Below are 23,407 nucleotides of genomic sequence, written 5' to 3'. Positions count from 1 at the left end.
TTTGTAAGCAGAGGCTACACTGTAATAGGATGTGCATTTGCTGTCAGATGAAATGCTTACAGCAGATCTGTGGTGGCAGTGCAGTTAAGTTCTTAACTGGTAATCAGAAGCTGGACTAACAGTCCTGAGACTCCAAGTTCAAATTTACCGATGGCATCTGTGAAATCGGTTAATAATTTGGAAATGCAACAACTAGTGTAAATAATGATGATTGCAAAAACTCTCTGGATTGTTGTAAAAACCAGTGTGGTTCATTAAATCTGCCATCCTTGCCTTGTCTGTTCTGCATGTTGCTCCAGATCCAATAGGTTGGTGTTTAAAATGCTCTCAAATATCCTTGCAAGCCAGTCAGTGGTCACCAACATCATCTCATGGGATGATTAGGGATGGACAGTAAATGCTGTTTTTACCGGTGATGCCCAGGGAATTGTCACTGATATTGAACCAAACAGTCGAACCCAGTCCCAGGTCTCTGGTGATTGTGCTGAACTTGGAAGAGATAAGAGTGCACCTGTCCTCCTTGAAGGAGAGAGGTTATCCAGGAATCACGTGTCACCTGTGTCTCAGGACTTTTCCCTCTAGTTCAAAAGACGGTGGGCTTGAATCCAACTACTGAACGTTGAGGCAGAAATCCAGGCTGGTATCCAGCAGTACTGTACTGTGGGGTTGCTGCAGTGTTGGAGATGCCTCCTTTCAATGAAAAATTCAACCAATGTCTGTCTGCTCTCCTAAGTGGCCGTTAAAGGTCCCTTGGCATCTCTTCAAATAGCCTGACCGATATTTATTGTCAATATCACAATCAACAGATAGTATGGTTATTATCATGTTCATAGAGCGGTACAGCACAGAAACAGGCCCTTCGGCCCAACTGGTCCATGCTGACCAAGGTGCCCATCCAAGCTAGTCCCAATTTTCCAATGTTTGGCCCATAACATTCTAAACCTTTCCTATCCACGTTCCTGTCCAAATGTCTTTTAAAAGTTGTTATAGTACCTGCCTCAACCACTTCCTCTGGCAGCTCATTCTGTTTATGTACCACTGTGTGTGTGTGTGTGTGTGTGTGTGTTTATATGTAAAAGTAAAAGTTGCCCCTCAAGTTCCAGTAAAATCTGCCCACCCCGCATCTTAAACCTAATCCCTCTAGCCTTGATTCTCTATCTCTGGGAAAAAGACCGAGTGCATAAACCCTATCTATGCCCCTCATGATTTTATACACCTCTGTAAGATCACCCTTCAGTCTCCTACGCTCCAAGGAAATAAAAGTCTTAACCTGTCCAACCTCTCCCTATTAATTCAGTCCCTTGTATCCTGGCAACATCCCTGTAAATCTTTTCTGCACTCTGTCCAGTTTAGTAATGTCTTTCCTATAGTGGAGTAACCAAAACTGAACACTACTCCAAGTGCAACCTCCTGGAAAAATGTCACGGAGGGCATTCTGCCATGTTTCCGAAAGGCAGATCTTTTATTTCAATAGTGACTATACAGTTCAAACATACGTCACTGACTGTATGCAATCTAAAATTCCATAAGATGGGATGGAAATTTTTGCAGTGACTTCTGAAAAATGTAGTTGAGAGGATTTTCAATGAGGTTGGGTTTGGGCTTAACTTAATACCTCCTCACCACAGTAGAATAGTCAAGTCAGTCAATCTTCACTAAACTGGCTTGCATGTTACTGCTTGGATGAGATGCTTGTTTCCTGCCAAGTCAGCTATGTTGATAATCTGGGAAGACAGAAAATATTAAATATCTGTATTGACAGTGGTTTGGCGGTTAGCGTAACGCTATTACAGTGCCAGCAACCCAGGTTCAATTCCAGCCACTGTCAGTAAGGAGTTTGTACATTCTCCCCGTGTCTGTGTGGGTTTCCTCCGGGTGCTCTGGATTCCTCCCACATTCCAAAGACGTACGGGTTAGGAAGTTGTGGGCAATGTTATGTTGGCACCAGAAGCATGGCAACACTTGCAGGCTGCCCCCAGAACACTCTAAGCAAAAGATGCTTTTCACTGTGTGTTTCGATGTACATGTGACTAATAAAGATATCAAAATTAATTTAAGATTAATGATAAGACAAGATATTTTGTTGGCTGTACTACAACTGCATCATACTATTCTTTTCCTTTTGCACAGATTGTATGTGTATCAGGTATCTCAGTAGGTGTTGGCCTGTCTTTAGCCTGTGACACACTCATATCTCAGGTAAGTGTAGACTGCTCACTGTTGAACCCATTTATAACAGCAGAGAAAGGGTTTTCACTCAAACATCTGCGCTGTATTTTCCATTGGCTGTGACGTAAATACACCCACCATCGCAAAATGGTCCAATTCTTTCTTTTCTTTTTCAATCTTCTGTATTAATTTGAAAATTAATAAAATTAATACATATAACATTGGCAATTATACATGTAATACAAAGATCAGGAGGACAATCATGACATATATAGTCATAAAGAATAAAAAAATGTATTCTAGGCCCCACGGTTTCTTAGTAAGCAAATATATTACAAAAAAAATCAAGAAGAGAAAGAAAAAGATTTATTATATAAAAAAACCCAAGTTGGAAAAAAAATTATAAGTAATAAAACAAAACAAACTTAAAAAAAATTTCAAAAGAGAAAAAAAACTGGACTGATATTTCTCGATGAACAAAGAGCATTATTATGTTGTCAATTCTGCTCCTCTAATGGTCCATTTCTTATGGCAATTCTTAACCTCATTCTCTATCAATTTAGGTTCAAATGCATGTTATAAGGTATGCTGATGGTAATGTCGTCTTGATGTTTGCTTGGTTCATTTCCCTTGAAGGCAACATCATTGGCTTAAGGTTGCTTTCATGCTCAGTCTCTGCCACTGAGTCATAGAGTCAAACAGCACAGAAACAGGCCCTTCAGCCCAACTCGTTCATGCCCACCTAAGCTAGTCCCATTTGCCCATGTTTGGCCCATATCCCTTAAACCTCTCCTATCCACGTACCTGTCCAAATGCCTTTTAAATGTTGTTATTGTTCCTGCCTCAACCACTTCCTCTGGCAGCTTGTTCCATTTACTGACCACCCTTTGTGTGAAGAAGTTGCCCCTCAGGTCCCTTGTCAATCTTTCCCCTCTCACCTTAAACCTACGTCCTCTAGTTTTTGATTCTCTTTCCCTGGGGAAAAGACCGTGCATTCACCCTATCTATACCCCCTCATGATTTTATACACCTCTGTAAGGTCACCCCTCGATCTCCAAGGAATCAAGTCCCAGCCTGTCCAACCTCTCCCTATAACTCAGGCCCTCATCTTGGCAACATTCTTGTAAACCTTCTTTGCACTTTTTCCAGTTTAATGATACTTTTCCTATATTAGGGTAACCAAAACTGTGTACACAACTCCAGGTGCGGCCTCACAACTAAAACGTAACGTCCCAACTCCTGTACTCAGTGCCCTGACTGATGAAAGCCAGTATGCCAAATGCCTTCTTCACCACCCTGTCTACCAGTGACGCCACTTTCAGGGAACTATGTACTTGTACTCCAAGGTCCTCTGTTCTACAACACTCCCCAGGGACCTAGCATTCACTGTGAAAGTCCTACCCTGGTTCGACTTCTCAAAATGCAACACCTTGAACTTAGCTGAATTGAACTCCATTTGCCATTCCTATGCCCACTTACCCAGCTGATCAAGAGCCCCCTGTAGTTTTTGGTAACCTTCTTCACTGCCTATGATACCACTGATTTTAGTGTCATCTGCAAACTTACCATGCCTTGTACATTCTGATCCAAAACGACAGACAGCAATGGGCTCAGCACCAATCCCTGTGGCGCACACCAATACTCACAGGCCTAAAGTCTGGAAAAACAACCTTCCATCATCACTCTCTGCTTCATAACATCAAGCCAATTATGAATCCACTTTTCTGGCTCTCCCTGGATCCTATGCAATCTAATCTTCAAGACTAGCTTTCTATATGGTACCTTGTCAAAGACCTTGCCAACATCCATATAGACTATGCCCTCTTCCCTCATCAACCTCTTGGCTACCTCTTCAAAAACAAACCTGAACAGATTTATGAGAAATGATATCCCAAACACAAAGCTGTGCTGACTATCCCTAATCATTCCTTGTCTGTCCAAATGCTGTTAGGTCCTGTCCCTCAGAATCCCCTCCAGTAGCTTGCCCGCCACTGATGTCAGACTCGTTGGCCTGTAATTCCTTGACTTGTTGGATTTAACCAAGGGCAGCAAAGACATCAGCCACCCTCCAGTATTCTGGAACTTCACCTGTGGCTGAAGATGAAGCAAATATCTCCGCAAGGGCCTCCGCAATTTCTTTCCTAGCTTCCCACAAGGGTCTGATGTTGCACTCGGTCAAGCGCTGGGAATTTATCCACCTTAGTGTGCTTTAACACCACCAATACCTCGTCTTTGATAATTCATAGATGGTCCAAGACATCACAACTCATTTGCCTTAATCCCTTAGCTTCCATGATCTACTCCACATCAAAGACTGATGAGAAATCTTTATTTATAAATCTCGCTCATCATCAGCGGCTCCACACATACACGGCTCTGCTGATCTTTAACGGGACCTACTCTCTCCCTAACCTTTTTACTCTTGATATATCTGTAGAATCTTTTTGGATTTTCCTTAGCCTTGCCTGCCAGATCCATCTCACGCCCTCTTTTTGCTCTCCTGATTTCCCTCTTAAGTGTACTCCGACACTTCTTTCTGTCGTTGAGAGATTTGCTTGATCCTGACTGCCTTCAATCTGACGTATGCCTCCTTTTTCCTGACCAGGGCCTCCATGTCTCTCATCAGCCAAAGTTTCCTAATCTTGCCAGCCTCGCCCTTCACCGTAACAGGAACATGCTGACCCTGAGCTCTCGATATCGCACTTGCCAGACATTCCTTTACCCATCTCACTCAATTGACCTCTGCAAGTACACGCCTAATGCCCCAATTTAAGAACTTAACTTGTGAACCAGTTCTATCTTTCATCATAATTATTTAAAAACCTGTAGCGTTATGGTCACTGGACCCAAGGTGCTCCCCCCACTAACACTTCAGTCCCTTGCCCTACCTCGTTCCTCAAGAGGAGCTCCAGTGTTGTGCCCTCTCTAGTAGGGCCCTCTATATGTTGATTAAGGAAGCTTTCTTGGACACATCTAACAAATTCCACCCCATCCAAACCATTTGCATGTTCCTGTTATGGTGAAGGGCGAGGCTGGCAAGATTAGGAAACCTTGGCTGATGAGAGATATTGAGGCTGTAGTCAGGAAAAAGGAGGCATACATCAGATTGAAGGTAATCAGGATCAAGCAAATCTCTCAACAAGAGAAAGAAGTGTCCGAGTACACAAGAGGGAAATCAGGAGAGCAAAAAGAGCGCGTGAGATAGATCTGACTGAGTCAATATTAGGAGGATAAAATCACCCACTAATTCTACCCTATTATTCTTCCAGCTAGCTGCAATCTCCCTATACATCTGTTCCTCTAATTCCTGTTGATTATTGGGGGGCCTATAACATAGTCTTATCAAAGTGATCATCCCTTCTCGCTTCCAAGTTCTGCCCACATAACCTCATTGGATGACCCCCCCCCCCCCCCCGCCAAAGAATATTGTCACGAACCAGCAACAAAAGAAACACACTGAGCATGATTTAGTGTTAAAAACTATTTTATTAATTACTACTTATGATAATACGTAAAATAAAAGTAAAAATGTTAGTATGTTAGAATTCAAAAATGTTAAACCTCGAACGTTAACCCCAAAACTAAACTCTTCGTGTGTGTGTGGGTGTGGCAAAGTCCAAAACTCCCAGTTCCGGAATGGTTCTTAAAGTTCAGTTCCGCAAGCCATAAGGTGAAACATGAGCAAGGGCTTCTTCAACAACCACTGTTGTCTGAAGATAAGACATAGACGTAGAGAAACATAGAGAGAGTAAATACGAAATCCAAATGTCCCACGATGGAACCCAAACGACACTTCAGTGTTTACTCGGTAGTGACTTCCTCACCCCGAAAAGCATCCGAACCGTGGTCGTCCACACACAAATACCTGTTTCCTTCTACAGGTCAGCAACAAAGTGAACTCCACCGGATTACTTCCAACTTCCATACATGGATTTCAGTAGCAAACACAGTTATTGTTTCTCATCCATCGATAGAGAAAACAAGCAGGCTGGTGTCTCTCTCCCTTCTCTCTCTCTCTCTCTCCTTTTTCTTCTTCTTCTTCAACAACGTCATTACGTCCTTTATCTTCTATTGACGTAAGCACGCCCCACACACACATACACACACACTATCTTAAAGGGACATTCATTGAGTCCGTAACAATATCCTCTCGAAGCACTTGTGTTCTCCTTCATCAAAATGGCAAACCTACCAGCACCGCTATTGTACCTGTGGCATCTGTACCCTGGAACTGCCGGTCCTGCCCTTCTCTCAACCATGTTTCTGTTATGGCTGTAACATCCCAGTCCCCAGAGCCAACCCACGCTCTGAGTTTGTTCACCTTACCTGCTAAGCCTCTTGCATTGAAATAACTTCTTTTTTTAAAAAAAAATAAGACCTTTCCTGTTCTTGCCTATACCTCTGCTCTGCCTCCTCACTAAATCCAGTGCTTCAAATGTGATCCTATTTTACAAGGCAAAGATTGGGATTAAATAGTAAAATGATTGATCAAATGCTGTAATTAACTGGCGGAAGGTTCATTATAATGAGTTGATTGCTTAGAGATTTAAGAACATTATTGCTGTTCACATTCATCTATGAGTTAGTTCCATTACTCAAAATAATCACAGGCAAATTAATTATTCAACTGATTTAAATAAGTTTATTTAGGTATCTGCTCATTCCAGCATCAAATTGTCTTTTAAATTATTGAAATCGTTATGGATTCCTGGGCTAAGTAGTGAACAGGACCCCTCCCGCCCTGGTCATTCTCTCTTTACCCCCCCCCCCCCCCCCCACTGGGTAGAAGATAAAAGCTTGAAAACGCATACCACCAGGCTCAAGGGCGGCTTCTATCCCAGTGTCATCAGACACTTGAACGGACCTCTTGTGCACTAAAAGGTGAGCTCTCGATCTCCCAATCTACCTTGTTGTGACCCTTGCACTTTATTTGTCTGCCTGCACTGCACTTTCTCTGTAACACTTTATTCTGCATTCTGTTTTCAGTTTTATTATCTTGATGTACTTTTCTGTCTGGATGGCATAGAAACAAAAGCTTTTCACTGCATCTCAGTACGTGTGACAATAACAAACCAATAACAGAGGTTGGTGAGTAAATGAGTGTGATTACTGACCCCTCTGAGATGTATATATTTCAGAGAAAAAGAGACAGATGGTCCTTGATGCAAGAGTTTGTTTCCATAGCCCGATGATTCTGGAAGAAGGGGGCATTGTCTCAGGATAAACCTTTTAGGATGGCAATGAGGAGAACCTTTTACTTGAGTTGAGTGTTTGGAATTCTCTGCTGTAGATGATCACACACCGACTTGAACTGATAGGTTTTTGGGCACTGAGCGAATCGGGGGAAATACAAGGATCAGGTGGGAAATTGGAGTTCGCCACGATCCCATGGATGGATGGATGGAGAGTTGGTTAACAGATAGGAAACAGAGCAAGAATAAACTGGTCCTCCTTGCGTTGGCATGTTGTGATTAGTGAGCTTCAGTAAAAAATTATAGATTCATAGAGCTGTACAGTGTGGAAACAGGCCCTTTGGCCCAACTCAGTCATGCTGACCAAGATGCCTAGCTACGCTAATCCCATTTGCCTGTGTTTGGCCGCATCCCTCTAAACCTTTCCTATTCACGTACCTGTCCAAGTGTCTTTTAAATGTTATAATTGTACCTGCCTTGACCACCTCTTCTGACAGCTCGTTCCATGTACACACCACCCTCTGTGTGGAAAAACTTCCCCTTTCAATCTTTCCCCTCTCACCTTAAACCTATGCCCTCTAGTTTTGGATTCCACTACCCTGGGGAAAAAGACTGAATGTCTACCTCATCTGTGCCCCTCATAATTTTATAAACCTCACCCCTCAGCCTCCTTCGCTTCAGGGAAAACAGTCCCAGCCTACCCACTCTGTCCTCGTAACGAGTCCTCCAGTCCTGGCAGCATCCCCGTGAATCTTTTCTGCACCTTCTAGCTCCCTCACATCCCTGGGCTCCGGCTAGTCACAATCCATAGAACAATACAGGCCCTTTGGCCCACAATGTTGTGCTGACCTTTAAACCACTCCTAAGACTATCTAACCCCTTCCTCCCACATATCCCCCTATTTTAAATTCCTCCATATGCTTATCTAACAATGTCTTGAACTTGACCAACATACCTGCCTCCAACACTACCCCCGGCAGTGCATTCCATGCACCTACCACTCTCTGGGTAAAAAAACCTCCCTCTGATAGCTCCCTTGAACTTCCCACCCGTTACTTTAAAGCCATGTCCTTTTGTATTGAGCATTGGTGTCCTGGGAAAGAGGCGCTGGCTGTCCACTCTAAATTCCTCTTAATATTTTGTACACCTCTATCATGTCTCCCCTCATCCTCCTTCTCTCCAAAGAGTAAAGCCCTAGCTCCCTTAGTCTCTCCTCATAATCCATACTCTCCAAACCAGGCAGCATCCTGGTAAATCTCCTCTGCACCCTTTCCAACGCCTCCACATCCTTCCTATAATGAGGCGACCACAACTGGACACAGTACTCTTAAGTGTGGTCTAACCAGGGTTTTGTAGAGCTGCATCGTTACCTCGTGGCTCTTAAACTTGATCCCACGACTTATGAAAGCAAACATTCCATAAGCTTTCTTAACTACCCTATCCACCTGTGAGGGAACTTTCAGTCATCCGTGGATATGAACCCCCAGATCCCTCTGCTCCTCCACACTACCCAGAATCCTGCCATTAACCTTGTACTCTGCCTTGGAATTTGACCTTCCAAAGTGTACCACCTCACACTTCTCCAGATTGAACTCCATCTGCCACCTCTCAGCCCAGCTCTGCATCCTATCAATATCCCTCTGCAATCTTCGACAGTCCTCCACAACACTACTGACCTTTGTGTCATCTGCAAACTTGCTAACCCACCCTTCTGCCCCCTCATCCAAGTCATTAATAAATATCAGGAAAAGTAGAGGTCCCAGAACTGATACTTGTGGGACACTGCTAGTCACAGCCCTCCAATCTGAATGCACTCCCTCCACCACAACCCTCTGCTTTCTACAGGCAAGCCAATTCTGAATCCACACGGCCAAGCCTCCCTGGATCCCATGCCCTCTGACCTTCTGAAGAAGCCTACCATGTGGAACCTTGTCAAACGCCTTACTAAAATCCATGTAGACCACATCTACTGCACTGCACTCATCAATCTTCCTGGTCACCTCCTCAAAGAACACTATCAGGCTTGGGAGACATGATCTTCCCTTCACAAAGCCATGCTGGCTGTCCCTAATCAGTTCATGATTCTCTAAATGCTCATAGATCCTATCTCTAAGAATCCTTGCCAACAGCTTGCCCACCACAGACGTAATTCCCTGGACTATCCCTGCTACCTCTTTTGAATAAGGGGACAACATTTGCCACCCTCCAATCCTCCGATACTATTCCCGTGGACAACGAGGACTCAAAGATCCTAGCCAACGGTTCAGCAATCTCCTCCCTCGCCTCGCGGAGCAGCCTGGGGAATATTCCGTCAGGCCCCGGGGACTTCTCGGTCCTAATGTTTTCTAACAGCTCCAACACATCCTCTCTCTTGATACCTACATGCTCCAGAACATTACCCTTACCAACACCGTCCTCAGCGTCATCCAGGCCCCTCTCCTTGGTGAATACTGAAGAGAAGTATTCATTGAGAGCCTCACCCACTTCCACAGCTTCCAGGCACATCTTCCCACCTTTGTCTCCAATCGGTCCTACCTTTACTCTCGTCATCCTTCTGCTCTCGTCAATGCACGTCAATGATTTGAATGAGGAGACCAAATGTAACATTTTTCAAGTTTGCTGTTGATCTAAGAGGGTGTGGGCAAGCTGAGTGAGTGAGCAACAACTTGGTAGATGGAGTACAATGTGATGTTGTCCACTTTGGTACAAAAAACAGAAAAGGGTGTTTATTAAATGGTGAGGGACTGGGGAATGTTGACGTCCAGAGTCCATGCACACAAGTCACTGAGTTAGGAAGGCAAATGATATGCTGACCTCCATTATAAGAGTAAAGCTGTCTCACTGCAATAATGTAGGGCCTTGGTGAGACCACACCTGCAGAACCGTGTACAATTTTGGTCTCTTTACCTAAAAATGATACAATGATTATAGAGGGAGTGCAGTGGAGATTCAGCAGGTTGGCTCCAAGGATGGCAGGTTTGTTGTATGAAGAGAGATCGAGTTTAGAAGAATGAGAGGCAACCTCAATGAAGCTTGCAGAATTCGTAGAGAATAGCTACAGGGAAGATGCTTTCCCTGGCTGAGGCATCTACAACTAGCCTCAAAACAAAGAATAAACCATTTAGGACTAAAATCATGGGAAATTTCTTTAGTCAGAGAATGGTAAATCAATGGAATTCTGTACTTCAGAGGACTGTGAAATCTCAGTCATTGATTGTGTTAGATTTCTGGATATTGATGAAATCAAAGGAAATGAGGATAGTACCAGAAAATGGCATTGAGTCATGATCTTATTGACTAATAGAACAGGTTCAAGGAGTCCAATGGCATCCCTCCCATGTCTTATGTTCTGGTGAAGGATGGAGCAGAGCAAGGGCCTATGTTCTTACTGCAATAACGTAGGGCCTCGATGAGACCATACCTGCACTATATACAATTTTGGGCTCTTTACCTATGATAATGATACAACAGAGTGAGTGCAATAGAGATTCACGAGTCAATGTGAAAATCCGTTTCAAGTGTTGATTCTCACCCTGTGGACAGTACTTTCTAATTTTGCTGTAACTGGCCTTTTATGAGTGTGAACTGTCCCTCTTTGGTTATCCTTGGTTACCTGTCTCAGTTGGATACTTGTTCATAGTGAAGTATTCTGGGATGTGAAAGGCACTATATAAATGCCAGCTGTCCTGCACTCACTGCTTAATTTTCCACATTTGCCTATTCTATACCTTTTATTGTTTATAAAGCAATAGATTTATCTATAAATAAAATAATAGAAGCAGTAAATCATAGAATCCTAAACACATTTAAACCAGGAACAGTCCTCCTTTACAAAAAAACTATTTCCTTCCACTCTCTTGAGAATAACATCTGAGCCTTTACTTTTCACTGGACACCATCTGTCGTTTCTACGTGAGACAATTTTGCATTAAAAAAATATGCTTTTGTTGCTCAAAAGCGCGTTATCACAGTGAGTCTTCTGAATGAAGTAACTATGCATTTCAATTATTTGATCAGTTCAAAAGATATTGCGGCTTTGCAATATAAATTGCACACACCAAAAGAGTTTTATTTATGTTCTAATTTTCAGACGTATGGCAGTAAAAACTTGACGCAAATTGGGGTGATTCTCCAGAGAGCGATTCTCATTCTGATGATATTCTGCCTTCCCTGCTGGGCAATCTTCATTAACACTGAACTCATCCTGTTGGCCTTCAAGCAGCCTCCTCAGGTTGCAAAGTGAGAGTCTTGTTATTTTACAGAGTGGAGTTTGTGCGTACACCTTCTTAGAAAGCAAACTTACCCTGAGGGTTCAGTCCCTGGATTACACTGTCAGAGCTTGACTACACATTCCTTGTGAGATATCTAGTGCGCAGCGAAGTGCTGGAGTTAACAATGAGAAGGTGACTCCAGGTATCTTATTTTGGTAAAGTCTATCGACTAAGTTGTCCAGCTGGTTGGGCTCGGAACTGGCTTTTAGGGAGGTTGAGGAAATAACTTAGGAACGTGTACTCCCGTTTATTTTTGGTTCGATTTATTTCACAACTGCAAGGATGTTTCAAAATGTTTTACTGTATTTGAATTGCAGTTATTTAATGAAGTAGGGCAGCCAATTCCCTCCTGGGTCCTATGCAGAGGAGTGAGTCAAGTAGCTATGGGTGTAGATTAAAGAAGCTGCTGGGAAAACATTCCTAAATGTATCTGAGTGGAGTTGTTTCTGTTAGGACCTGTGTTTAATGTCTGATCAGGGAGCATCACCAAGGTGGAGCCAGCAGTCTTGATGAGTTCATTTGCAAACCAATGAGTAAATTGTAATGGACTGGGTTGAATGAGGGTATCATTAGATGGCTGATAGAAACAGATGGGAGATCTTCCTAAACTTGTTAGTTCTGCACTTCAAACAGTGAAAGTTAGTTTGTTCTCTGACCAGGTCACCACCAACAATGCATAGAGTCATACCGCAGGGAAACAGGCCCTTCAGCCCAACTTGTTCATGCTGACCAAGGTGCCCATCTAAGCTAGTCCTATTTCCCCGCCCTTAACCAATATCCCTCTAAACCTTTCCTATCCATGTACCTGTCCGAGTGTTTTTTTTATTATTGTACCTGTCTCAACCACTTCCTCTGGCAGCTCGTTCCCTATGCAAACCACCCTCTGTGTGTGTGTGTGTGGGGGGGGGGGGGGGATTTGCCCCTCAGGTTGCTATTAAATATTTCCTCTCTCACCTTAAACTTATACCTTCTAATTCTTGATTTCCCTAGCCCTGGGGGCAAAAGACTGTGTGCATTCACCCTATCTATGCCCCTCATGATTCCGTACACCTATATAGCCATCTCTCAGACTCCTACGCTCCAAGGAATAAAGTCCTAGCCTGTCCAGCCTCTCCCTGTAATCCAGTCCCTCGAGTCCTGGCAACATCCTTGTAGATTTTTTCTGCACACTTTCCAGCTTACTGACATCCTTCCTATAGCAGGCTGACCAAAACTTAACACAATACTCCAAGTTTAGGCTCACCAATGTCTTGTACAACTGCAATGTAATGTCCTAACTTTGATATTCCTTCAGTGCAGTGTCAGTTATGGTGAGTGCTACCTGCTGAGAAAACTAGGGGTTTATCACTGTTAGATTAGCATTTTACTGGGAATAGTGAGCCTCATTCGTCACTTTGCATCACACTTGTTGCCTGAACTTTTTTACCAGTAGGAAAGGCTCAGTATATATTCATCTGTCCTCTGCACAGCAAGTCAGCAGTGGCCTCTGTCACAGGTGGGGTGTATCAATGTCCTTTTTGAAGGATGCATCAATGTTTTTGACACAAGCTTTAGTTGCCTGATGTGGCCAAATATCTAAGGGTCACTAATGGAACTCTGGTGTTCCGAGCTGGACAGAGAGGAATGGGTTTGCATGGAATTTCTGTCAATTCTGGACACTCCATGGAGTACTGGGGGTGTGCTGCTCGTCTGTTGAGGTAACATCTGCCATTGAATGGACCAGTGGGGCCTGGTTTTCACTTCCCAACCCTGGAAAAGCAAGCAAGGGGAGAGATTCCTGGCTGTAGTGCAAAATCCCAAACTTGAGGAATTTCAGACCAGGAATTGTATACAGAAAGTTGTGGGAACACACAGTAGGTCATGTGGAAAGAGAAACAGAGTTAATGTTTCAGGTTGTAGACACTTCCTTGGAACTAGGAAAGCAAAACAAAAAGCAAGTTAGTTTTAAGTTGTAGAGAGGGTGTGGGGAAGAGTAGTTAGAACGGGGGGAGTATCTGTGATAGGATGAGGCTAGGGTTTCCATGACAATAAGCCATAAATGAGGTTGATGGCTTAATGGTGGGGGAGAGGGTGGGGGGTTAGTTAGAGAAAGATATTGAGTCCTAAAGGCTGCAATGTGCCCAGATGGAAGATGAGGTGCTGTCCATGCGTTAAGATGCTTTGGTGCATTGCCAAGACTACTTGCTTTTGTTTTGAGCTTACTGTTGGTTACAGAAGGTGGTGATCTTTTGGTTTGCGTGCTCTTACTAATGACTTCTATGTTTTTTGCAGGCTAGCACAGCTCTACGTGAAGATATTTATTCCTGCTCTTCCCGTGAGTAAATTATTACAGGGTAATACGAAATTTGGTTGGTGTTTACACAGTCCGAGTTAAGCCATTGCCTGTTGAACCATTGATGTGCCGTATAGATTGGGAGAGTTTTGATCCCCATCTAAATTAGCTCAGCACAACCAGAGTGGCATTAACTGGAAGAGCTTCATCTCATGATATAGGTGTGAAGGGCGAGTGAATCTGGTCACCGGCAAATCCATTGGGATCAAATTTTAGAAGCAGAGTACAATGCCAGTGTATCGAGCATTTGGCACAAGAGACCGAGGACAAATGTTTTCCTCATGGATTCTTATAACTTGGACCATTGCAAATCGATACATCAGAATATAAAAGGACAAGGACTGGCTATACAGCCCCTGTGCCTCCGCCATTCACTAAGAATGAAGCTGGTCTGATCTTCGGCCTCAACTCTCCTTCCTGATCCCACAATCCCCAGTCCCCTACAGTTCAAATGGTCAGACTCGAGCTTTCATGAGGTGTGCGTATAATCTTGTCCAGTGATGTTGAAACTTTGTCTTTTTCATCTTTCTTAGATGACGTTTCTTTATGAGTTGGAGAGCAGATACCTTCAGAATCAGGTACATAATTTTCTTAATACGCATCTTTAATTTGTATTCCTGCCTGAAAAATTCTTGAGATTTGTTAATTTAAAGTTTGACTACTCAACAAATTCAGCATCTTTGGAATGCAAGCAGTGCTGAGTGATGCAGTGACAGAGGAGGTCCTCAACAACATTCCATCCCACAGTAAGGAGGGGAAGATTAAAGGAATCAGAGTCAGATTTATTATCTGTCTTATATGACATAAAATTTGTTGTGGCAGCAGTACAGTGCAAGGACATAAAATTACGGTTACAAAATACATAGTGTAAAAAAAGGAATAACGAGGTTGGGTTCATGGATTGTTCAGAAATCTGATGGCAGAGGGGAAGAAGCTGTTCCTGAATCACTGAGTGTGGGTCTTCAGGCTCCTGTACCTCCTCCCCGACGGTGGTAACATGAAGAGGGCATGTCTCGGGTGGTGAGGGTCCTTAGTGATGGATGCTGCCGCCTTGAGGCACCGCCTCTTGAAGATGTCCTCGACGGTGGGGAGGGTTGTGCCTGTGATGGAGCTGGCTGAGTCTACAACCCTCTGCAGCCTCTTGCGATCCTGCACATTGGAGCCTCCGTACCAGGCGGTGATGTAACCAGTCAGAATGCTCTCCACCGTACATCTATAGAAATTTGCAGAAGTAACATACTGAATCTCCTCAAACTCCTAACAAAGTAGAATCACTGGTGTGCCTTCTTCGTGATTGCATCAACGTGTTGGGCCCAGGATAGATCCTCAGAGATGTTGACACCCGAGAACTTGAAGCTGCTCACCCTTTCCACTGCTGATCCCTCGATGAGGACTGGTGTGTGTTCTCCCGACTTCCCCTTCCTGAAGTCCACAATGAATTCCTTGGTCTTGCTGACATTGAGTGCGAGGTCACCTTGTCCCAACAAGAGAATGGGACCCTTGGCAGCCCCATCATCCTAACTCCTCCTGGACTATCTGCTCTTCAGGAGCATTTATCACTTTGAAAGAATTCCTTTATAAGATGAAACTAGCTCTCAAATATTATACTGCCCAGGATTCCCAGGGACCAGTGCATAGCCAGAGGCTGGTGGGATAATGGGTCCACGTTGTCATCATCCACACGAGCTTCTACCCCCACCTTCACTTCCCATCAGTGTCGAACATACATCCCTTTCTCCCTTGCATGGATCAGTGCTGTTCAACTCAATCACTCCTTGTGGGGGAGGAGTTCCACATTCTCACTGTTCTCTGCGTCAGAAAGTTTCTCCGGAATTCCCAACTGGATTTATTAGTGAGCCAACACACTGTTACACCACCATCAAGAATGCTTACCGTGTCATCCTGCGCCCGCACTTCGGCACATCCGATCACCTGGCTGTACTTCTACTCCCAACATATAGGCAGAGGCTGAGGACCGCAGCACCAGTGGTGAGGACCGCTAAGGGAGGCGGGGGAGCGTTTACAGGGCTGCTTTGAGTCGGTGGACTGGACCATATTCAGGGATTCCTCCTTGGATCTAAATGGATATGCCTCGGCCGTCACCGACTTCATCAAGACCTGCATGGATGAGTGTGTGCCTTCAAAAACACACTTGAGTCTCCCCAAAACAGAAGCCCTGGATGAACCAGGAGATTCACAGTCTGCTGAGGGCTAGATCTGTGGCATTCAAAACCAGCGATCCAGAACCCTACAAGAAGTCCAGGTACGACCTACAGAAGGCCATCGTGAGAGCAAAAAGGCAATTCTGAGTGAAGTTAGAGACACAGTCGGATGCACGACAGCTGTGGCAGGGTTTGCAGGCCACTACTTCCAACAAGGCGAAACCTAACAGCGTAAATGGCAGCAATGCTTCATTCCCTAATGAGCTCAACTCCTTTGATGAGCACTTTGAAAGGGAGAATAACACTACACCTGTGTGAATCCCAACAGCTTCTGGCAATCCTGTGATCTCCATCTCGGAGGCCGATGTCAGAACATCCTTCAAGAGGGTGAACCCTCGCAAGGCGTCAGGCCCCGATCCTGTACCTGGCCAGGTACTGAAAATCTGTGCCGACCAACTGGCTGGAGTGTGCAAGGACATCTTCAACCTCTCACTGCTGCAGTTGGAGGTTCCCACCTGCTTCAAAAGGGCATCAATCATACCGGTGCCCAAGAAGAGCTGGGTGAGCTGCCTCAACAACTATCGCCCGGTAGCAGTTGCATCTACTGTGATGCTTTGAGAGGTTGGTCATGGCTAGACTTAACTCCTGCCTGAGCAAGGATGCAATCTCACTGGCTCTCCACTCTGCTTTGGAGCACCTAGACAAAAGCAATACATGCATCAGGCTGCTGTTTATCAATTACAACTCGGTATTCAACACCATCGTCTCCTCAGTACTAATCAAACAAGCTTCAAAACCTGGGCCTCTGTAACTTCCTCTGCAATTGGATCCTGGACTTCCTTATCGGGAGACCACAATGCAGATCGGTGGTAACATCTCCTCCTCACTGACAATCAACGCAAGTGCACCTCAAGGATGTGTGCTTAGCCCACTGCTCTACTCTCTCTACACTCGTGACTGCGTGACTAGGTACAGCTCAAATGCCATCTATAAATTTGCCGATGACATCACAGTTGTTGGCAGAATCTCAGATGGCGACGAGGAGGCGTACCTCCTCGTGAAGACCCACACTCAACATTCAGGAACAGTTTCTTCCCCTCTGCCGTCAGATTTCTGAACGGTCCATGAATTCAACCTTGTTACTGCTCTTTTGCACTATTTATTTATTTGGTAACTTACAGTAATTTTACGTCTTGCACTGCACTGCTGCCGCAAAACAACAAATTTCACGACCTGTGTCAGTGATGATAAACCTGATTCAGATAGTGACTAACTTACAATTCAGGTCCCTGGTTCTGGCCTTGCCTAGATACAGCAACAACTTCTCTAAAACTTTGTGCAGGTTATGGTGTTGAAACTGCACTGAAGAGAATAGAAACTGCATAGAATTTGCTCCCAATCAGTAGGAGTAAGTGGAATGTATTGTAGCAGCAGAATTGTGCTCTTGGAATCGATTCCACAGGCAGCAGAACACGTTATATTGTCCATTTAGCACTAGTGACGGGAGGTCGGTTACCTTTTATACCTCAATAAATGGTTCTCTGAATCCTTCCTCTGGCTCTTGGCCCACTTTGTTCCTGACTGGCTGGTCTTCCTGGAGGAATCATGCCATTATCAGCAGGAAAGTGCTTCCATTTTGTTCAAATGTAACTTACTTTTTCAGTGTGGTATTCAATAGATTATTCCTACATTATTCTTCACCCTGCTGAAAGTCGCACAATAGAAATGTTCCAAGGGCCTCCCTGTTCCAGTTCATCAACTTACCTTGAGCTGTCCCTATGCACGATGCTGCCATATGTGGCCAGATCCTTGAATTGTTCTCCATATCGGGCATGTACCTGTCATCCTGATCAGAGAACAGACTCCAATTAATTCCTTGCTATTGCTCTGCAGCCCCTCTGGAAAATTTTCAATTATTTATCCAGTATTGGAAGTTGTTGTTCAATTTACTTACCTTGCACCATGTACCAGATCACAACTTTCTTTGAGTTTTTGGCAATGTAATTTAACCAGAGGAAACGGGACCATGGGCAGGCAGGAATGCAGCAGCCAGCAGATTCTCCTCCATCTTGTCCACCATTCTGTCTCCATGGTCAAGTTGGCGGTTCACCAGCATCACCTTAAGGGCAGTAAATACTGGCCTTGCTAGGGGTGTCCACAGATCATTAAAGAGTTGAACAATGAAATTTCATCACCTCCCCACTGTATAAGATAAATGGAATCTTGTTTCTTTTCCACCCACTTCAGGGGATTATTCTGCCTCAAATTTTCACTGGTTTCGTTACCAACATCTTTAACGCTGTGATTAATTACGTCTTGCTCTATGTTCTGGCAACGGGAGTCGCGTAAGTAGCAGACTTTTTCCAAGAAAGAAATGCAAACTTTTAACATCATTTATTAGTTGGGAATTGTAGCCGAGGGTGCAAAAAGATGTGAAGGTGTTTGATTATAATTTAAAATAACCTACAAAGATAATGGTTATTTAATAAGCGGATGGTTTCTTTATTTCAAAAGCAAACTATTGCAGATGCTGTAAATCCGAAATAAAGAACAAATATACTGGAGATACCCAGCAGATGGGGCAGCATCTGCGGAGGGAGAAGCAGATCTAACGTTTCAGGTTGACGATGTTTCATCAGATCTAGGAAGAGTAAGAAACAAAATGAGTCTAATGTTGCAAAGAAGGTGGACTGGTGAAGTTATCACAGTGGGGTCACTGAATGGTGGAGTTATCACATGGTCTGTGATAAGGTGGAGATGGGAGCAGACTAATTGACACAAGTGGTGGTGCTGGCTGGGAGAGGGTGGTGAAGGAGGAGATGTACATGGGAGGAAGCAGTGGAAGTACCAGAAGAGTTAAGGTAATAACTGAGGGTAAGACATGAGATACACAAGACTGGAGTGGCTGATTATTGGAAGCTGTTGAATTCACTGCTGAATCCTGAAGGCTGACATGTGTGGAGCTGGAATATGAGATGTTGTTCAGTGCTTAGACCAAGGACAGATTGGGGTGGCTTGGAGAATAAGTGACCGGCAACTGGAAGCTCGGGGTCACCGTGTAGACGTGAGTAGTGTTGTCCTCCACTGCCTCCCCTTAAAAGTCGCCAATTGAAATATCCATGAGCTCAAACAGATTGACATTCGCTTGGCAAAGCCACGAGGATCAGCCGATAGAGTTGAGATCAGCCGTGGTGGAACCAGAGTGCCATTTGTTCTCTAGAGATGAATGGGCACCTCCTGTTCCTATGTACTGATGGGAGAAGGTGTCTGAGGGAGAGAGAGAGTGATACAAGAGGGTAAAGCCCATTTAGTGAGGCCGTAGTTCAGGACATCACTTCTACCTGCATACATTCATCAGGATGTTACTGGACTGGAGTTATAAGGGGAGGCTTGATAAATTGGGACCTTTTGGTAATTGGTTTATTATTGTCCCATGTACCAAGATGCAGTGAAAAGCTTTGTTTTGCATGCAATTCTAGACAGGTCATTTCATAACAAGTACATTGAGGTAGTACAAGGAAAAAGCAATAAGAGAATGCAGAATATAGTGTTACAGTTACAGGGTAAGTGCAATGCAGGCAGACAACAAGGTGCAAGAGCCACTACGAGGTAGATTGTGAGGTCGAGTCCATCTTATTGTACAACAGGTCCATTCAATAGTCCTACGACAGTGGGATAGAAGCTGTCCTTGAGCCTCGTGGTGCGTGCTTTCAAGATTTTGTATCTTCTACCCAATGGGAGGGCGGAGAAGAGAGAATGACCAGGGTGGGAGGGGTCTTTGATTACGTTGGCTGCTTTGCTGAAGTATCGAGCTGTAGATTTCCTTAGAGCATAGGAGGCTGAGGGGTGACCTCGTAGAGCTATATAAAATCATGAGGGGAGTAGATAAGGTGGATGGCCACAGTCTTTTCCTCAGAGTAGGGGAGTCTACAACTAGAGGGCTTGGATGTAAGGTGAGAGGGGGAGAAAATTTAATGGGGACAAGTTTTCCACACGGAATGTGGTGGGTGTATGGAACCATCTGCCAGAGGAAGTGGTAGAGGTGGGTACAATTCTGCTTAAAAGACCCTTGGACAGATACGTGGATAGAAAAGGGCTTGAGGATATGGGCCCAGTGTGGGCAAATGGGACTAGCTCAGGTAGACATCTCGTTCGGCATGGATGAGTTGGGCTGAGGGCCTGTTTCTGTGCTGTATAACTCTATGACCCCTGTTCGGGAATTGAAGTATAATTTCAATGATGATAACAACTTGCATTTGCACACCACCTTCAACATAGTGAAACATCCCAATGCATGTCCCAGGAACACTTATCAAATAGAATTTGATCTCCATCTACTTAAGGAGACATCAGAGTGAAGACTTAATCAAAGAGAGCATTCAAGTAATGTCTTAAAGAAGAGAGGCAGAGTGTTCTAGTGAGGGAATTCCTGAGGTTCATCTGATGGAGAAATGAAACACGAGGTGTGCCCAGTGCCTTGGGAGGACCAGGCAGGCTCCGGGATGGAGAGAGCCAAGGAATTGGAGGATGAGGAAACCAGAGCACCCGTCAGTAACCAGCGTGGTCACAGGAAGAACATGCAAGCTCCACACAGACAGCTCCCGAGATCGGGATTGAACACGGGTCACTGGAGCTGTGAGGTAGCAGCACCTGGGGGAGGTTGGACCTGTACAAGCTGCACATGTTGCACCTGAACCGGAACAAATCTAGCACCCTTGCAGGGAGATTTGCTAGTTCTGTCATGGAGGATTCAAGCTAATTTGCCAGGAAAATGGGATACAGAGTATATGTACAGTAAAATATAAAGAATATTCAGACCAGTCCCATAGGCAGAACAGACACAATAGTGTGTGAGGGAATGGAAAGCTAAGTTTTGTCTATTTTTAAAGTAAGGAGTCTGACTAGTAAGGCAGGTGAACTTGGGGTATCAGCACAATATTGTTGCCATCACAGACGCATGGTTGAAAGGACAGGACCTAGGAGGGGATGTAAGGGATTAGTTGGCTTTGCAACACGTACTCCACTACTGTAGTAATGAAGGGGGATATATTGGTATTGGTTTATTATTGTCATTTGTACCAAGGTACAGTGAAAAACTTGTCTTGTATACCGATCATACAGGTCACTTCATTATACAGTGCAGTTACATTGAGAGTACAGAGTCCACTGAGGTCGTACAGGTAAAAACAATAACAGTACCGAGTAAAGTGTCACAACTATAGAGGAAGTGCAGTGCAATGAGGTGCAAGGGATCATGAGGTCATAGTCCATCTCATTGTATAAGGGAACCGTTCAATAATCTTATCACAGTGGGATAGAACCTGTCCTTAAGCCTGGTGGTACGTGCCTTCAGGCTCCTGTATCCTCTACCCGATGGAAGAGAGAAGACAGAATGACCTGCGTATGAAGCAATATGAGTAGAGCTTAGGAACAAAATAGGGGGCTGATCACTTTGCTGGGGGTATACTACAGGCCTCCTAGTAGACAGCAAGAGATAGAGGGACAGATGTATAGAGAAATCCTGCAGAGATGCGAGAGCATTGGGTTAGGCTAGTGGATGATTTCAGTTTCCTCCAGTTTTATCTGAGATTACCTTAGTTTGAAAGAGATGGGTGGAATTTTTAAAGTGTGTCCAGGAGAACTTTTTGAATTGGTACATGGATAGTTTGACTAGAGTAGGAGCAGTACACATTTAGGGAATGTACTTGGGATGTCAACTGGGAAACATTTTGGAGATGGTGACCATAAGCAAGCTTCAAGATACAGTCATACAGCACAGAAACAGGACTGTCAACCCACCACTTTGACGCTGACTTTTTGGAAAGGGATAAGGATGGTCTGATAATTAAGGTCCTGAATTGGGGGAAGATTAATTTCAATGTCGTAAGACAGGACCTGGTAAAAGCAACTACTTGCAGGTAAGTCCATATCTTGCAGGAGGGAATTATTTAAAAGTAAAATGGTGAGAGTTTGGAGCCAAGAGTTCCTATAAGTGTGAAAGGTAAGTCCAAGAATCTTGAATGTCAAGGAATATTGAGGGATAGATAAAGAAAAGAAACCGTATTGGCAGGTATTAAACAGAGCAGGGAGTGAGATGGGGGAACCACCTTTCAGGAGTATAGAAAATATAGGGGAGTACTTAAACAAGACATAGAAATGAGGGCAAAGAGGGAGCATGAGATATCAGTCCTTCACAAAAGTTAGCAAAATCCCAAAGCACTTCATAAGTATGTTAAAAGCAAGAGGGTAATTAGGGAAAGTGTAGGGTCTGTTAGCGAACAAAGTGGCAATGTGTGCATGGAGCCAGAGGAGGTAGGTGAGTGATGAGCATTTCTCATCTGTATCCACTAAGGAGAAGGACATTGTAGTTGGAGAGATGAAAGGGGGGGGGGGGGGGGGGGGGACAGTAAAATTTTAGAATATGTTATTAAAAAGGAAGTATTGAATATCTTGGCAGACTTAAAGTTGGATAAATCCCTGGGGCTTAATGAGATTTATCGCAGAGAAGATTGCTGAGGCCCTTAAAAAAAAATTAAGTCTTAACTGGTGCTAGGTGACTGGAGGACAGCAAATGTACTACCTAATCTACAACACAGAAAGGCAGGGGTTAATCAAAGATAGTTAGCATGGCTTTGTTGGTGGAGATCCTGTCTGACCAATTTGAGTGAATTTTTCAGTGGTAACCAAGTGTACTGGTGAAGGCGGGGTAGAAGATGTGGTTCACACGGACTTCAGAAAGGCTTTGATGTGGAAAAGTGGTTCAGAAGGTTGGAGCCCATGTGATCCAATGGTAAATTGGATTCAAAGTTGGACTGGTAACAGAAGGTAATGGTGGAGGGTTGGTTTTGTGATCGGGAGCCTGTGACCAGAGGGTTGGTGATGGGACACTTACTGTTGTACATGTTAACATAATGTGAATGTAGGGGGCATGATTCAAATTTGCAGATGACATGAAAATTAATGGTGTTGATAGTGAGGAGAGTTGTCTTGGGCTACAGAATGATATTGATCAGTTGGTAAGATGAGCAGAGCCATGGCAGATGGCAATTAATCCTCAAAACTGTGAGGCAATGCCATTTGGGAGGATTAATAAGGGTAGGATGTAAACAGTAGCTGAACTCCATAGTTACTCATTGAGCTGAGCAATTTGTGGCAATAATAAACCAATTTACATGTACCGAGGTACAGTGAAAAATCTTTGTTTTGCATGCCATCCATACAGATCATTTCATTACAACAGTACATTGAGATAGTACAAGGGAAAACAATAACAGAATGCAG

At 44.1% G+C, this 23,407-nt stretch overlaps 1 protein-coding gene across 2 annotated transcripts in view; it reads left to right on the top strand.

The window, feature by feature from the left end:
• LOC127581242 (multidrug and toxin extrusion protein 1-like) overlaps positions 1 to 23,407 on the top strand; it is a 49,856-nt gene that overhangs the window by 1,999 nt on the left and 24,450 nt on the right. For both annotated transcript variants that reach the window (XM_052035426.1, XM_052035427.1), the window contains exons 3-7: positions 2,131 to 2,199; positions 11,452 to 11,600; positions 13,904 to 13,946; positions 14,498 to 14,542; positions 18,374 to 18,471. In XM_052035426.1, the coding sequence (XP_051891386.1) occupies positions 2,131 to 2,199; positions 11,452 to 11,600; positions 13,904 to 13,946; positions 14,498 to 14,542; positions 18,374 to 18,471 (404 nt within the window). The remainder of the gene's footprint in view (positions 1 to 2,130; positions 2,200 to 11,451; positions 11,601 to 13,903; positions 13,947 to 14,497; positions 14,543 to 18,373; positions 18,472 to 23,407) is intronic.

The sequence above is a fragment of the Pristis pectinata genome, chromosome 21, assembly GCF_009764475.1.
Source record: "Pristis pectinata isolate sPriPec2 chromosome 21, sPriPec2.1.pri, whole genome shotgun sequence".
Lineage (NCBI taxonomy): Eukaryota > Metazoa > Chordata > Chondrichthyes > Rhinopristiformes > Pristidae > Pristis > Pristis pectinata.
This window is presented reverse-complemented; position numbering and strand designations above follow the sequence as displayed.